The sequence below is a fragment of the Acipenser ruthenus genome, chromosome 10 (genome assembly GCF_902713425.1).
Source record: "Acipenser ruthenus chromosome 10, fAciRut3.2 maternal haplotype, whole genome shotgun sequence".
Lineage (NCBI taxonomy): Eukaryota > Metazoa > Chordata > Actinopteri > Acipenseriformes > Acipenseridae > Acipenser > Acipenser ruthenus.
This window is the reverse complement of record NC_081198.1, coordinates 39246156-39263637: the sequence shown is the minus strand read 5'-3', so window position 1 is coordinate 39263637 and position 17482 is coordinate 39246156. Positions and strand designations below refer to the sequence as shown.

The window sequence follows — 17482 nt, the reverse complement described above, 5'->3', positions numbered from 1 at the left end:
AAGGAAATGGTCACATTTTCTTTGTTACATTTTTGTTTTGCTTCCCTGACTTAATGAAGCTTGTGGATTTGTTTTTTTGTTAACTAGGATAAAAGGGCTCATGTGAGAATGTTCTGTTCCCTGATTAGTGGCGCTTACAAGTGATACTGATAACCTGCTGCTGCTACATGAAGCTGAAGGACCATGTTTTATTACTGCAAGGAATGAGTGAAACTTGGTCGGGGTTGTATGCAAACTTCACACCTATTTTACTCATCAGCCTCTAAGTAAGGCACAGCCACTGTGTAAAAATTGGGCTTTTTGTATATTTGTTAATTAAAAGAGTGCATTTAACCTTGCAGCTTTCTGTGTCTGAGTCTCTCCCTGCCATTACCATCTGGGATGTGACACTACCAAGCCACATTACCTATACTTTACTATGCTTTAACTATACTTTATTACACTTTACTATACTTTTACTATAGTAATCTTATATATATACAGACCCATTGTAGCAGGATGGTGGTAGTTTTATTTAGATTTCTGATGGTCACTAGTCAGTTTGACCATGCTAAATTGTAATATCTATTAGCAGACACAAGCAGACCCTGACATTTTGGTCTCTATCTCCTTTGCTCACTGTGTGCATAATTACGTTTCCTATATATGCTAAACTTTAACATGCATGTATGTTATAAAAAGGCAACTTCTCGTACTCCATAGGGTTCACAAAAAAAATGTTATATCTAAAAATGTAATTTAAAAATAATTGTGATGAAGGACAGAAAGGTGCATGTAATTTAATGTTACTTGCTAGATTACTACATGTATGTTAAGCTTACCTTATCTTTAAGGGTGACCTCACTAAAATGTAATTAAACCTAGGTACATCTACTTGTAGATGTGTTTTTTAATCATGGGGTTGAAGAGCTATGAGTATTAATATATTTTATTGAGAGCAAAACTGGCCTTTACTTTTAGTATTCCTTTCAACCTGTATTTTTATTTAGGCCTTTTCATAGTTTGAGCATAATTTATTATATTGCCTTGAATCTAATTCAATTTACTATGTACATACAAAGAAATCTATAATTTTTAGAACATAACTGTTGAATTTACTTGATTTTAGTTCTGAGTCAGAAAGTTTACCTTTGGGCTGCTCAAGCTACATGGTTAATTGAGCTCCAGTATTTCTCTTTTGACTTTGAGGTGCAATATCTTATTTAAGGCTGTCAATTGATTTGACAAGACTACAGGGAGGTTGTCATTTAATAGAAGGTACAGTCAAAATGCAACAGAATATGACAGAAATACTAAACAGGGATCTACATTTATATCAGTATCAACTGAGCACCTCTTTGGTAGCTAGGTCTTCAAGTCTGACAGACTGCAGGTTTTATACTCATTGGTATTGTTATTATTATTATTATTATTATTATTTATTTCTTAGCAGACGCCCTTATCCAGGGTGACTTACAATCATAAGCAAATACATTACAAGTATCACAGTACAAGTAATAATACAATTAAAAGCAAGATAAATACATACATTCAAGACATACATTATGATTGTTTCCTGGTTTCCCATTCTCTGTGAGTTTCTGGTTGTGGTGCCTCATGAGCCTCATCACTTTAGATTCCCCAGATCTAATAAATATTTACTCAGCTGCTGCACAGTCTGCAGAATTTCTCCCTGAACACTTAAAACCACAATACCTTTCCCATTAAACAAGGTATGGTGGGCAAGGTATCCCTATTTACACCCAGCCATCACAATGCATTTAGTAAAACAAGATGGAAAAAATATGACATTAAAACAAATGAACAATAACATCCTAATTGAGAAGAACATACCTTGGTGTGTGACAATACATTACTGTTACTGCATATTGTATTATAACACTGTATTATGTTTAATATGATGTAACCATGAGAACTGAATTCCTGGTATCAATTAGCGCTTGTGCTCTCTGATATTTTTCTCCAGTATTTCTAAGCCAGTATGATTTTTTTTCCTTCCTGAATAGACAGTATCAATGTAATATTTTCATTCTTGATAAATACTGTATTCATTTTTTTTGACAGATTGATGTTTTAATGCAGAATACATTTGATGTCTGATGTTATTATCTCCATTTCTTAAAATACATTGTATCAGAGCTCCACCTGGTGAAATGCAAACAGAATAATCTTACCACCGAGAAAGTAACCTGTAGCTTAATAAACAGACACTTAGAATAGGTCAGCTCATTGATTACAGAGAGTTGCTAATGGTTTTATATGAATCCATTATCTTATGTATTATTTTATATATAAATCCATTATTTTTATATACTGAACAACAGAGGGTTCTGTATAATAAGGAACTACACAGTGATGTATAAAACAACTAAATTGCATTGTGGAACCCTTGTGGTTCTATTCAGAATAATTCAAATACAACCACTTTTTTTATATACCTTTAATAGGATCATCTGAATATGCATATAGAACACATTAGCTTTCGAAACCACAAAGATCACTTCTTTATGTGACAAGTGGAACTTCTCGTATGTAGACCAACAATTCATGTGATTCTACAAACCGAACTTCCAAAACAGAACCCTTGCTGTTCAGTATATATGGTTCTTGAGAAAGCCGAAAGGAACCAATGGTTCTATATGTACTGCTCCATTTAAGACAGGTAAATCCACAAATCTATAATAAAACAATGCCAAATACCCCATCTATTATAATGCAAGTGTTACAAGTTAATGGTAATATTCAAATATCCAGCAGTAGTCTATTCTGGGAAAGGGGGTTCTTTCTATCCTCCATACCTGCCCCATTTTGCATCCTCAATATGTTAATATGATTTTATTTCTTTAGTTTAATTTTTGAATCTGTACTCAAACCTCCATGAACATGCGTTGCTGTCTTTACAATTTGAAATACACTACAGGTTCTTTAATAATTAATTTGTATTTGCAAACATAAAGACCCACTGTCCGTAATGAATCTGTCAAGCAACGACCCATAAAAAGCAAGCACAAACATGAATTATAAATCAGTTTATACATTATTTTGTTTCACCAGTAGGAGACGACATTGCATAGATTTTTCTTAGCCTGAGTATGTAAAAATAAGGGCTTCTCAAACTCAGTCCTGGGGACCCCCTGTGGCTGCTGGATTTCATTCTAACCAAGCTCTCAATTACTTAACTAGACCCTTAATTGAACTGATAATTTGCTTAATTCAACCTTTTTACTTGTTTTCAGCTCTTGAACAGTTGCAAGTTAGCTATAACATTTGATAAGTAACTTGAACTGCAAATGTTTAAGAGCTAAAAACAAGTAAAAATGTCTAATAAAAAATTATTAGATCAATTAAGGGTATAGTTAAGTAATTAGTTGGAATGAAAACCAGGGCCGAGTTTCAGAATGGATCTGTAGTAACAGATTTCTAGAAACGTGACAACCAATATACAATAAATGTTGAACAATTTATAATATACTGATCACTGGTGCCTTTTCATTTCACAAACTAAATAAATCATTTTGATGTCTGAATATGCAATACTTAATTAGCTTTCCATTATAATGCCAGGGAACAAAAAATATCAAATACAGCACCATTCCTTGAATGTATTTTTATGTAATACATGTACAGGAAAAAGTTATGGGCACAGTAGGCTACAGTTAATTTCTTCTGGGTATCTGCTGAATTTGCATTCAAATGTTTAGTTCACATTCAAAGCAGATGGGGTTGTACATGGTTTAAAAGGAACATAACATGTATTGTTATTTCCCCTTAAGATTTCCCCTTGGTTACCATAATTATACAACACATACTGACAATACATACAAGGGTGTTTTTCTCCCCGAATTTATTTCAATTTACCATGCACATACACAGAAATCTATAATTTTTAGAACATAACTGTTAACTGTACTTGCTTTTAGTTTTGAGTCAGAAAGTTTACCTCTGTGCTGTCTAAGCTACATGATTAATTGAGTTCCACAGTATGTTTTTTGACTTTGAGGTGCAATATCTTATTTATTCCTGTCAATTGGTTTCACAAGACTGGCTGTCTTTCAATAGAAGGTATAGTCAATATGCAAAAAAAATATGAAATAATAGATGGGCTTTAGTGAGTTACAGGAAAATAATTCCATCTAGGGTTTCTGTGACATCATAAATTACGAGACTGAAGGTTGAGTAATTTATAAACTGTCACAAAAACAGGCCCATCTATTATTTGTTATAATACATAAGAACATAAGAACATAAGAAAGTTTACAAACGAGAAGAGACCAATCGGCCCATCTTGCTTGTTTGGTTGTTAGTAGCTTATTGATCCCAGAATCTCATCAAGCAGCTTCTTGAAGTGTCAGCTTCAACAAAATTACTGGGGAGTTGGTTCCAGACCCTCACAATTCAATGTGTAAAAAAATGCCTCCTATTTTCTGTTCTGAATGCCCCTTTATCTAATCTCCATTTGTGACCCCTGGTCCTTGTTTCTTTTTTCAGGTAGAAAAAGTCCCCTGGGTCGACATTGTCAATACCTTTTAGAATTTTTAATGCTTGAATCAGATCACCAAGTAGTCTTCTTTGTTCAAGACTGAATAGATTCAATTATTTTAGCCTGTCTGCATATGACATGCCTTTTAAACTCGGGATGATTCTGGTCACCATATGACATGCCTTTTAAACCCAGGATAATTCTGGTCACTCTTCGTTGCACTCTTTCTAGAGCAGCAATATCTTTTTTGTAACGAGGGGACCAGAACTGAACACAATATTCTAGATGAGGTCTTACTAATGCATTGTAAAGTTTTAACATTACTTCCGTTGATTTAAATTCAACACTTTTCACAATATATCTGAGCATCTTGTTGGCCTTTGTATAGCTTCCCCACATTGTCTAGATGAAGACATTTCTGAATCAACATAAACTCCTAGGTCTTTTTCATAGATTCCTTCTTCAATTTCAGTATCTCCCATATGCTATTTATAATGCACATTTATATTGCCTATGTGCAGTACCTTATTTTTCTCTATTAAATTTGCCATGTAATTTGCCATGTGTCTGCCCAGTTCTGAATGCTGTCTAGATCATTTTGAATGGCCTTTGCTGCTGCAACAGTGTTTGCCACTCCTCCTATTTTTGTGACGTCTGCAAATTTAACAAATTTTCTTACTATACCAGAATCTAAATCATTAATGTAGATTAGGAATAGCAGAGGACCTAGTACTGATCCCTGTGGTACACCACTGGTTACCTGGCTCCATTTTGAGGTTTCTCCTCTAATCAGTACTTTCTGTTTTCTACATATTAACCACTCCCTAATCCATGTGCATGCATTTCCTTGAATCCCTACTACATTTAGTTTGAGAATTAATCTTTTATGCAGGACATTGTCAAAAGCTTTCTGGAAATCTAAATAAACCATGTCATATGCTTTGCAATGATCCATTGTCGATGTTGCATCCTCAGAAAAATCAAGCCAATCAATCAAGATAGACACGATCTCCCTTTCCTAAAACCATGCTGACTGTCTCCCAGGATACTGTTACCATATAGGTAATTTCCATTTTGGATCTTATTATAGTTTCCATAAGTTTACATATAATAGAAGTCAGGCTTATTGGTCTGTAGTTACCTAGTTCGGTTTTGTCTCCCTTTTTGTGGATCGGTATTACGTTTGCAATTCTCCAGTCTGTCGGTACAACCCCTTTGTCAAGAGACTGTTGCATTATCTTGGTTAGCGGTTTATAAATAACTTCTTTCATTTCTTTGAGTACTATTGGGAGGATCTCATCCAGCCCAGGGGATTTGTTTATTTTAAGAGCTGCTAGTCCCTTTAACACTTCTGCCTCTGTTATGCTTAAGTTATTTAAAACTGGATAGGAACAGGTCGACATGTGGGGCATGTTGTCCGTATCCTCCTTTGTAAAAACTTGTGAAAAATAATCATTTAATATATTTGCTATTTTTTTCATCATCTATGATTTTGCCATTTGTAGACATTTAACCTCCTCTTTGAATGTTCTCTTGCTGTTATAATATTGGAAAAACATTTTGGAATTGGTTTTAGCCCCCTTAACAATGTTCATTTCTATCTCTCCCCTGGCCTTTCTAACTTCCTTTTTGACTTGTGTTTGCAGTTCCAGGTACTCTTTCTGTGTACTTTGTTTTTGGTCCCTTTTAAATGCTCTGTACGTGCTTTTTTCGCTCAATATTTATTTTTTAAATTGATCTATTAAACCATTTTGGCCATTTTGTTTTAGATTTAGATTTGTCTACGATATAATTAAGCATAACAGAGGCAGAAGTGTGATGTAATTGTTTTGCGCCTCTAGTACTACATTTTTTTAAAAAACAGCCATCCTTTTTCTGTGGATGTTTTCTCTATTTTATTCCAATCTACTTCTGTTAGTCTCTGTTTCATACCTTCATAGTTTGCTTTTCTAAAATTGTAAACCTCAGCTTTAGTCATTACTTTTTGGATTTTAAAAATCACTTCAAATGAGACCATGTTGTGGTCTGAGTTTGCCAATGGTTCTCTGACCTCTGTTTTTGTTATTCTGTCTTAGTTATTTGTGCTATCATGCCTTTTTTTCGAATGTCTCAGGATGCACATATGACCTTCATTCATATATATTTACCTAGTTTTACTTTATTTTTAAGTTTACTTTTTATGTGATCATTTCTTTTTTTTTAATTACAGTAGCAGTATATACAGACGTTTGTACACATGTATTACTCTAGAATAAGAATATCGTTGTCGACCCCTCTGTACTCTTGTGGTATACTTATTTGGTGCAAAAAATACAATATTCCCACAAGGGGGCACTACGCAGTGGCTACAAAAACAGAAGCTCAATATCCCTTTTCTGTGTGTGACGAAATAATAATAATATTTCAAATAAATTACACTGACAGTTATTTGCGTGTAGTATCATTTACAATATTTAAAGCATTAAAAATAATTTGAATATGTACAGTTTTTAACTATTAGTATATTTTTAGTACTTGTAGCTATATATTTTTAGATCTGCCATAACGATGATACGTCAAGAACGTTTATTATGGATTTCTACACCTATAGAAACAAATTATGTTAAGACGTAATTTAAATGTTATTACTTATTTGCCTTAGATGTTTCTGTGATAAAGGAATTGAAGCTTGATATTTTATGACCTCATATTTCTCTTCTACTACACATCTTTTCAGTATTCGTGTGAAATTTGTGTACAGTCGCTGACACAGGAAAACAAAGAAACGAGACAGGTGTATGCAGCAGGTGGCATATACCTGCAGTGGAAAGTATAGCCTGATATTTTCTTATGGAATCCGTATTCCATCCTGTGCCGCAGTTATGTGATGAGCCAAAAATGCATGTCTGCACCTCTCTTCCAGCATGATTTATCGCGCAAAAATGCCAGAGAACTAATCAGCAGAGTAACTAATTAATACGAATCTGCATTTTTGCATAAACAATTAGTGCGAGGAAAGTGCAATGAAATGGGAACTTTGATTCGTTTAATCCGAGGCACAGGATGTACGTATTAGGTGCAAAGAAAAGGTCAGATTAACAATATTAAAATCGCATCAAAACGTATTTTTGTAACAAAACAGTCGAATTTACAATGCAATGTAGTAGAAGCAAACCACGAATAACACAAAAAAACAACAAAGAACAACAACAAAGAAGAAGCGTTACTGCCTGAATCGCTCTGATTGAAGCTGACACAAAACAAGTCCTTCCTAAAGTTATCCAGTTAATACAACTACATACATACCTTAACCTTAATACGTGTGATACGGAATTGAATAAAGAAGTGCAATTCAACGAAACTGCTTCATTTTGACACAATATGCAGAATAATGTGCCTGGAGCTTCAAAAGTCGGAGTAATTTATAAGAACTGAAATGTTAGAAATAGACGAGGCCGTTGCTGCAATTCAGGCCCATCTCCTGCTTTGCTGTTTTTGTTTTTAATTATCGTTGTTGTCTTTTATTTGTTAAAGTGTCGCGCAGTAGCCTTTTAATCCAAAAGTTTACGTTCGGAACTTTTTTTTATGACCTCTAGTCAAGAGATATTAGTTTAAATTAGTAACTTGATTTAACGTTATCCAAACCAATTCGATACATTGTCTGTTCCCAATTTATATTTACAAGACGGCAGTGATTTAATTACCAGGCTACTTTTACCTCTAACCTTTTTTTCCTTTTTTTTAATTAATTTTTTTGTCCTTGCTTTAAGTTGCCAATATCTCAATATTATAACATTCCCCACTCCCTAGCCAAAATGCAAACACCAAACATAAATAGTTGTCAGCTATATATCGATATGCATGCTTAAATCGTAATCTGTACATTTTAAAACTGGGTTATTTAACCTGGTGTCACCTGAGGATGCGTGTGCTTGTTAGAAATATAATAATTTAACGGTTTTGGTAGAAGTGGGAAAAAAGAGAAATGGTAAAAGAAACAACTCAGTAATGCATTTAATAAAATGTTGAGTAAGATTCAAATGCCATTTCATACCATTTGAAGTGTATGTGACTTATTGTATCTGTGCATCACTCATGTTTGTACAGTTTATGGTTACCATGCCTAAAACCAACCCGTGAAGACTCTCAATATTTAGTCGGCGGGACTAACATGTCAGTTCATAACAGACTCCGTTTCAAGCCCTTATTTAATATCCAATGAAATGTCATATAGGTTATGTGTTGGGGTGCTGATGATGAAATAGCTTAAACACAACTAAAAGTTCAACGACAGAGTCACATCAACACACGATATAGTATCGGTAACTCAGGATTGAGCTGTCAGTGGTGCTGAATTTCCGGCTACATCTGTTCAATATAGACGCTGCGTATTGATTTGCTTGGAAGCAGTCAGACAAAGGCAGACAAACAGCTTAACGTTTCTGTTGGATCAGGAACACCGAGTTTGACCAGCTAATCTGATAATTTCGAAAACGCAAAAGATTGGTCTTTCCTTCAACTCTGCTATTAGACCCCGCGTTTCTGGGAGCACTCCACGGTTGCTTGGATTTTTATATTTGGTCTTACATCCTGTACCTAAACCTCGGCCATAAACAGATGTTAAATACAGATATGTTAGTGCTAGTCAAACATCGCAAATGTGCAGAATTTTACAAGCCTGGCCAGACCCGAATAAAAGCTCTTTCAGTTCACCGTAGAATAAATATAGGGCATATAATGCCTGATATTAAATTCCATTTAAACTTGACTTGCAGGCGTCTTTAAAGAAAGAGAAAAAGAAACATGATTATAAAAATATACACTAATTAACAGGTAGGGCCTATAGGATAGTGTCAGTGCAGCTGTTACAATATTAAAATATTTAAAAAAAACACGTTGCATACATCCAGTTGGCAGTATGTGTTCTGTGTCGTTTAGAAATAGGCTGCTGACAGCAATTCGGGGTCGATTCTGTTTTATCCCTTTCTATCAGGTTTTATTTATACAAATCAATTATCTTAATTAAGACAATGCCGCATGTCCAAGAGGGATTTAAATCGGAAGGATTTTGTAATGTGGACAACTGTGTTTAATACATCTGACTGCTTCCATGGTTTAAAGTTTATCTAACAATTATTTAAATTGTCACGAGCAGTTTATTTTTCGATTAAAATAATGCGGGTGTCTATTAAAGTTGCATATTTAATTTTTAAGATACTCATTTAGGATGCAAAACGCAAGCAATATTCAGCAATTAAACACAACTGTCCCTTTGAAATATTAATCTGAAATCGATTTATTTTCTTTCTGAGTGGCTGTTTTTTTCCCCACTTACTTCGATGTCTGCCCAATGGTCAGTATGTCGATTTCTGGCGGATTATATTAAATTGAATAGAAAAGAGCAGATTTTGAATGTCGGATAATGTAAGTGAGCCATGAAACACGTTTTTGTTAATACGCGTGCTGCTCGCGTGCAGACCCTTCAGTCTGAAAAGAGAATCTATTTTGTGACTCAATCCAGACATCACCCGATTACTGTCCGGCGGGCTAAGACTGATTAAAAAACAAACAAACAAAAAAAGTCATATAGCAGATGAACAATCTCAACCCAATTACACCAGCAAATTGAAATTTAAAGGTTAGTATTAAAAGCCGGCGAGTTTTATTAAATATGTATCTTAAACACAACTGCATATACAGATCAAACAATTAACTGCATATAATAGTATTTCAATATAATATTATCATAAACGTATGTTATAATAAACGTATGTACGTTTATTATAGCATTATAATAAACGTATGTTATTTTCTTCACCTAACTGCATTCCAAGTCCAGCTACTAACCCAGTCTGTGTACAGCAAATATTATTATTATTATTATTATTATTATTATTATTATTATTATTATTATTATTATTATTATTATTATTATTAGTGGCAATTGGTCTTTTTAAAAATATATACATATATTTACGATTAGAAAGGGTTATTTCTTCCTGCGGGTACAAAAAGGTTCGTGGTCTCTAACTGGCGACAGATGGCCACTTTCTTTTGGCCACAAAAGAATGGAAAAGAGAGCTCTGTTGAATACGAATGGAAGATGTCACGTGATCCTAGGGGCAGTTTGTGTGACGTGTTTGACCATATGGCGCGTGCCGGGAAAAGAGGTGGAGTCTGCTGCCAGTCGTTGGTGTAAGGGTATTAACAGCAGCGACAGATATACATGCTCATCTCTCAGCATCAGCAGCACTGCTATATAAACTGAGCATCCATTGCACAAGCAACCAGAATATACGGGAAACGCTCAAACTGCTGGAAGGGTTATGAGACTGTCATAACGTGAATTATTGAAAAGGTAATTATCAGCTAATTATCATATGGTTTACAAAATAGTATTTTATATATTCTTACACAACTAAAATACATATTTTCATTGTCAATGCAAATTTTCCAATTTTAAGCATTGTAACATCTTTTAAAGTGTGAAAACTCTGTTGAGTGTAATCTTTTTTGTTATAATGCTTCATTTTCTATATAGACATAGAAGCCGTTTTGTATGAAGTATGTAGTTTTGGAATGCTGCAAAAACTTGCATTAAACATGCTGAAGTATACATTATGAATATGTGAGTAACGTAGAGCAGCATGAAACATAGGAACATATGCTACCTGTTACAGCACCGGGAGACAACAGAAAATGTGTTGCATTGCTTAAAAAAACAAAACAAAAAAACATATATTAATAATTCAAACCAATCAATTTGCTTATGGGCTGTTTATTACAGAAATAATCTTAATGTGTTTTTAAGGTTTTTTTTCAACACTATAGTTCAATCTATATGTTGGTACAGTTTTAATAAAATCATATAAATATATTTTTGTTTAAAATATTAATTCCACTTTTACTTAATTTCACAGGTACAGAACATGGTTATGATTAATTCTAAGTAATGATTATTTCTGTTATATTTAGTTTGTAAAACCATTTACAAATATTTTTTAATTTTATATATTTAAATTTAACCTTTTATATTTCTTTATTTTTATTTTTTGGCAACGCCTTTTAATATATTGTGTTAATTCTCTTTAATTCAGGGATATGACAAAATCATTCACAGAGAATAGCATGATGCCAGAGTCCCAAAGCACTTCAAACTGGACTGATGAATGTCTAAGTTCTCAAGACGAGCATGACATGGAGAAGAACAATAGGGAGCATGACAGGATGAGCAAAGGAGAGGATTATGAAGATGATGATGAATTGAACAGACTAGAAGGTGATGATGATGAGGAAGATGAGGAAGAAGAGGAAGGCGATGATCAAAAACCTAAAAGGCGGGGACCCAAGAAAAAGAAAATGACAAAAGCGAGACTGCAGAGGTTTAAAATGAGACGCACAAAAGCCAATACCCGGGAAAGGAACCGCATGCATGGGCTCAACGATGCACTTGACAGCTTGCGTAAAGTTGTGCCATGCTACTCAAAAACTCAAAAGTTATCCAAGATTGAAACCCTTAGGCTGGCAAAAAATTACATCTGGGCTCTTTCTGAAACCCTGCGATCGGGCAAAAGCCCAGATTTGATGTCCTTCGTACAGGCCCTCTGCAAAGGCTTGTCCCAGCCCACCACTAATCTGGTAGCAGGCTGCCTTCAGCTGAACCCAAGAACCTTCCTTCCAGAGCAGAGCCAGGAAATACCCTCACATATGCAAACAGCAAGTTCTTCCTTCCCTGTTCATCCATACTCATATCATTCCCCTGGTCTTCCCAGTCCACCATATGGTACCATGGACAGCTCCCACATTTTTCATGTTAAACCGCATTCGTATGGAAGCGCATTGGAGCCATTTTTTGAAAGCACTCTTACAGACTGTGCTAGCCCTTCATTTGATGGACCCTTGAGCCCACCATTAAGCGTTAATGGAAACTTCTCCTTTAAACATGAGCCTTCTTCAGAGTTTGAAAAGAATTATGCCTTTACCATGCACTATCCAGCAGCAAGTCTGGCGGGACCACAGGGTCATGCTTCTCTTTACTCAAACACTGCACCTCGCTGCGAAATCCCCATTGACAACATCATGTCATATGATGGACATTCCCACCACGAAAGAGTCATGAGTGCCCAACTGAATGCTATTTTTCATGACTAACTAGACAAAAAGTCAAAATGCATTGCAGAATCCAATCAAATGTACTCAATGAATGTCTTGTTTAAGGCGTCAATGCATTGGGTTGCTATATCACTGCAAAGTGCAAATATTACATACTTAAAATAATGTATGTATTTATTGTTATTACTGCCTTTAGGAGAAATGAGGATGCAAATTCCCATTCACCTTGTATTATACTCTAATAGTGCTTCTATTTAAAAAAAAAAAAAAAAAAAAGCCACTCTAAGAATTGCCGTGGCTATATTCTGATTGTGTTAATTATCTGATCCATTTGACAAAATCACAAGCAATAATTAGGAATCTATGCAATTTTTAAAGTAATAATGGGCCAATTTAAACTATATATATATTTTTTTCAACCAACATTTTACTACTTATCTTTACCATAAGGAATTATTTTGTACAGAATTTTTAATGAACTTTTATAAGGTCGATTTCATATTTTAACCCATACAACTCCATCAATATTTTATTAAAAAAAATAAAAAAAATAAAAAATAAGTAATTTTAACAATTTAACCAGCAGACAAGTGCTTAGACATTTATTCTGTTATGTTAGCACTTCCTTAAGGAATAATCATGCAAGGTTGCACAATCTTGACAATTCTTTTGACGATATTCAGAAGCAAAATACTTGAGTGGGTGTACAATATAAAATCTTTTAAAAGCATATCAAGACGTTGCTTGACTATCACATAAAATGTGCACTGTTTTTTTTCTTAATACTCTATATAGTCATTCTTTTAAAATTCTAGGAAGCTCTTGCCTCATAAATTTAACTCATTGATTCTATAAATGGATAATCAGTGGCTTATCACGTGGAGCCTGCAGTTGATCAGGTTATCAATATTCAGATGTATTCCTGTAGTAGGTAATTAGTGCAGTAGATACACTATTCACACTACTTATTCCATAAATATAGATCAATAGATATATTGCATGCACAATGCAGTCCACATAACGTGATGTTTGAAGTGTATAATGCTGGTTCAACTTGAATCAATTTGTACTCTAATTTTATTTGCAATCTTGTGTATTATTATGATGTATTGCCACAACGCATTGGGGATTTATAATATACATCTCCGAACCACTTATATTCAAATAGTATTGAACATTTGGTAAAATGTTGTATTTCTCCTTTATTGTGATTTTCTTAGTGTATGTAATTACTATGCGATTATTGTTTTATTTTGATAGCTCATAAAAGGTGCAAAATGTATTATTTGTAGAATAAAGGAAATTATCACAATTGGTTATTAATATGTGTGTGTGTGTGTGTGTGTGTGTGTGTGTGTGTGTGTGTGTTTGTGTGTGTGTGTGTGTGCATTTTAAAGTTTGTATTTCATCACTACACTTGGTTACAGATAAATTAAAATTAGGCACTTCTCAAGCTTTGTTTCTTAAATCTCCTGTTTGGAAATTTGGCCTTCAATATTGAAAAAGTAAGAAAATATATTTTGGCATGCGTAGGCTACCTGAAACTAGTACAATCTTCCCGTTGTTCATGATATTTTCTCTTCCACGGCAGGTGTGAGGATCAAAGTTAATTTCTTCAAACTTTGAAAAACATTGTAGCTTTTCTATTTCTGCTTCATCTTCCATATGGAATTCTTCTTGGTGACGGAGAATAATTTTGCGCCAGTTTAGTAGACAACAGTAATGATAATACATTAAAACATATGTCTATGTCTATGTATGACAATATCCCTTTATTTATTAAGAAGTCATTGCAATTTAATATCTATATTGTAAAAATGTTATAAGTTTTAATTACATTTAAAAAAGAAAATCTATATTAGGAACCACATACAGTAAAACCATGTCTTACCTCATCCTTGACTAGAATTCCTCACAGTCAGCTCTCTGACCCTCGACACAGATACAGCCCGGTTTCCCTAGAAGGCAGAAGGAACTAAAAGACAATTCTCCTGCCCACGCTAAAATGTTATAGTGCTTGTCTTTGCCATATATGTGGTGGCTGTGTATCTTGAGAATATGTACTTGGCATCATTTATTTTCCCCTTGGCAGTTGTTTCATCCCTATTAGCATAGTCTGATTTCTGTGTATATTTAAGGCCATAGTCCTGAAACCATCATTGAACATTTATCATGCAAATCTCCCCATTTTCCAGAGTGCAAGCATATTATTTTAAGTCTCTGTTTAGCTCTTTATTTTGGTCTCTTAATAGCTGCCCACATTTTACAGACAGACCTGAATGGCATTTTGGATAATCTAAGGGGAAAAAGGCATCTACATGAAAGACCAAATTACCACCACATTCCCTTTCTAAAACAAACTGCACCATAAACGCCAAGTTTCTAGGAGGGGTGTCAACTTCACTATTTACGTACCGGTACATATCTGCAAGCACTGTCATGTCTTGAATCCTAAATTCATCTTTAGATGGGTACATGCATTGCAGCAATTCAATTTCATAAAGCTGAAGTTGAATGTGTTCCATTTGTCTGGCTTGCAATCACCTGGTGAACTAAACTAATAATAATAATAATAATAATAATAATAATAATAATAATAATAATAATAATAATAATAATAATAGTAAACAGTAAGCAGTTAAAATGTAACAACAGCCTATATTGAAAAATGGATAACCTAAAGAAGATACTACAAAGCTTGTATTAGTACTTTTTTTAACATTTCAGTCAATTGATTACTCAAAGAATAACATAAGGCATTTCTTTAGTCTGTCAAGGGGCAGCACACATGCCACCATCTTTTATTCAAACCAAGGCAGTCACAGATGTTCCTTCTGCAGGGTAGGTTTTAATTTATGAAAATGATTTTGTTTATGCATGAATGCACTCTGCATAACACAGGACATTTTTCTGATGGGGAAAATACCACAGATCCAATGCCAATGTCAAGCACATATTCTCTTTAATGTCTAATGACTATTTATAAAGCTTTGTCATATCACAACTAACCTTTTCAATTACCTGATTTTTTTTCACATTAGGATTACCACCTGTCACTTTGCAATAAATCTGATTTACTCTAAAATGTAAAGGCAACATTAACCTACAAAAGAATGTTGAGATTTATAACAGTTTAAGTTGGATCACAAAAGGGTAGATTTTGTAAATTAACGAATAATTACATTTTAAAATTAGTATGCAAAGTTTATTTCTATAAAGACATAAACCTATTTGTTCATTTTTAAAAAAAGAACTTGGTCTCACTTTAATCATGGACTTCATTAAGATCAAACCCATCAAACTGCACGGTACACAAAACAACTACATTTCGTAAAATCTAATTAACAAAAACAAATATGGCAATAATTAAAAATGTAAGAGAACACAAATGCTATTGCAATATCATCGATTTGTATTTTCAGATGTGTTATATCTCAGGTCTGCATAAAAAGAGGGTTGAAGAAGAAGAAGAAGAAGAAGAAGAAGAAGAAGAAGAAGAAGAAGAAGAAGAAGACATGGAAATTAGACTGTAATAAACTTTAGAATAATCAGATGTTGAGATACAGTAAAGAAGTCTTAATTAGAAGTACTGTTACCGAATTCCAATTATAATTTCTTTATTTTTATCAGCTTGGTCACAGTAAGTGAAATCTTATAGTGTTATCACTGCTCATAGCTACAGTGGTACCCATACAAATTGACCCCTCTATTAATTTCAGTATTATTCACATGAGTAGCATGGAATAAATGTTGATTTCTATTTAAAATATATATTATAACACTGGGGTCATGTGATCAAAGTAAACGCCTTGCTGTTAGGTTGTATTGGTTTTGTGTGACTGACCCATTACATATCATCAACACTTCAGCCCTCCCTACCCTTCAGTCACATATTCCTATTTAGTTCCATAAATGGCAGTTTATGCGCATAACAATTCAGCTCTATTTATGGGACATATGATAAAGTGGCACCATTATTCACTGTTTGAATAGCAACATTGTAGTGCAATATTATAAATTAGGGGCAACGAAATCAGTCATGCACACAGTACATGCAACCAATGCTGTCTTTTTGCTGCAAGGTACTGTAATGTAGTATTTATTTATTCATATTTTGTCGCTGCTGTAGTATAGCAAGGGACTCTTTGTTTTCATTATAATGACATGAAAATCACAGTGTAGCACGGACGAGCATGCGCGTGACCTAAACAGAGGACGCCCAAGCGAGCGCGCTCAGCATGTAACCAAAGAATCTAAAAAGGAAGTTCATAGCGTAACATTAAGCCAAGGTGCCGCACTGAACTGGAAAACAACCTTTCAGGAGAATTGCTTAAAATATAAAGATTTGTCATGTTTGAGACGCCTCGCAGATCTGCTACCGTTTTAAATGCCTGGTCTGGGAGCTCGGAAGACTTGCAGCAGCAGGCGCAACTGGTGTCTCCAGTCAGCACAGACAACACAGGCAAGAAAAAGAAGAAAATGAAACCGCCGCAACGCTCTGTCTCGGTCCCACAGCTGTTCGCCTTGGAAGATGCTGCAGACTCGGAGGCCGAGGAAAGGCGAACTGGAGAGAAATGCCAAACAGAAAGAGACGCCGAGGAGTCGATCCTTAGGGGTATATTTAAAATAGAAAAAAAGAGCTGCGACGTAGAATTAAGAGCGAGTAGATTGGTATGGACTCCAATCCAGCCCGAGACCCCTACAGGTGGGTTGTGATGTGTTTGCACGGTTTCCATGACAATGTAGGTGACTGATGTGTATACATGACTAGAGTAGTAATGATAGTGAAGCCATAGAAAATATAGGTGCAGGTATAGCATGCATTTTACAGTTTCTTCACCGTTTAACATTTATAAATACTAAAGTGCAGTAGCATGCGAATGGAAATTTGAAATTAGTAACCCATATATA

The 17482-nt window shown here is 34.5% G+C and overlaps 2 protein-coding genes across 3 annotated transcripts in view; both read left to right on the top strand.

The window, feature by feature from the left end:
* The first annotated feature begins 10664 nt into the window (after positions 1-10664).
* LOC117404954 (neurogenic differentiation factor 1-like) lies at positions 10665-13883 on the top strand. The gene is made up of 2 exons (XM_034007797.3): positions 10665-10817; positions 11557-13883. Exon 2 carries the CDS (start codon positions 11561-11563, stop codon positions 12608-12610), a length of 1050 nt encoding a protein of 349 aa, XP_033863688.3. The 5' UTR covers positions 10665-10817; positions 11557-11560; the 3' UTR covers positions 12611-13883.
* A 2881-nt stretch (positions 13884-16764) lies between these two features.
* The window catches only part of LOC117405841 (ceramide kinase-like protein), a 44730-nt gene continuing 44012 nt past the window's right edge, over positions 16765-17482 (top strand). Inside the window, exon 1 of one of the 2 annotated variants that reach the window (XM_059032206.1) lies at positions 16765-17276. In XM_059032206.1, coding sequence (XP_058888189.1) covers positions 16922-17276 — 355 coding nt within the window. In that variant the 5' untranslated portion in view covers positions 16765-16921. The remainder of the gene's footprint in view (positions 17277-17482) is intronic. The other variant, XM_059032205.1, reaches the window with a different exon arrangement.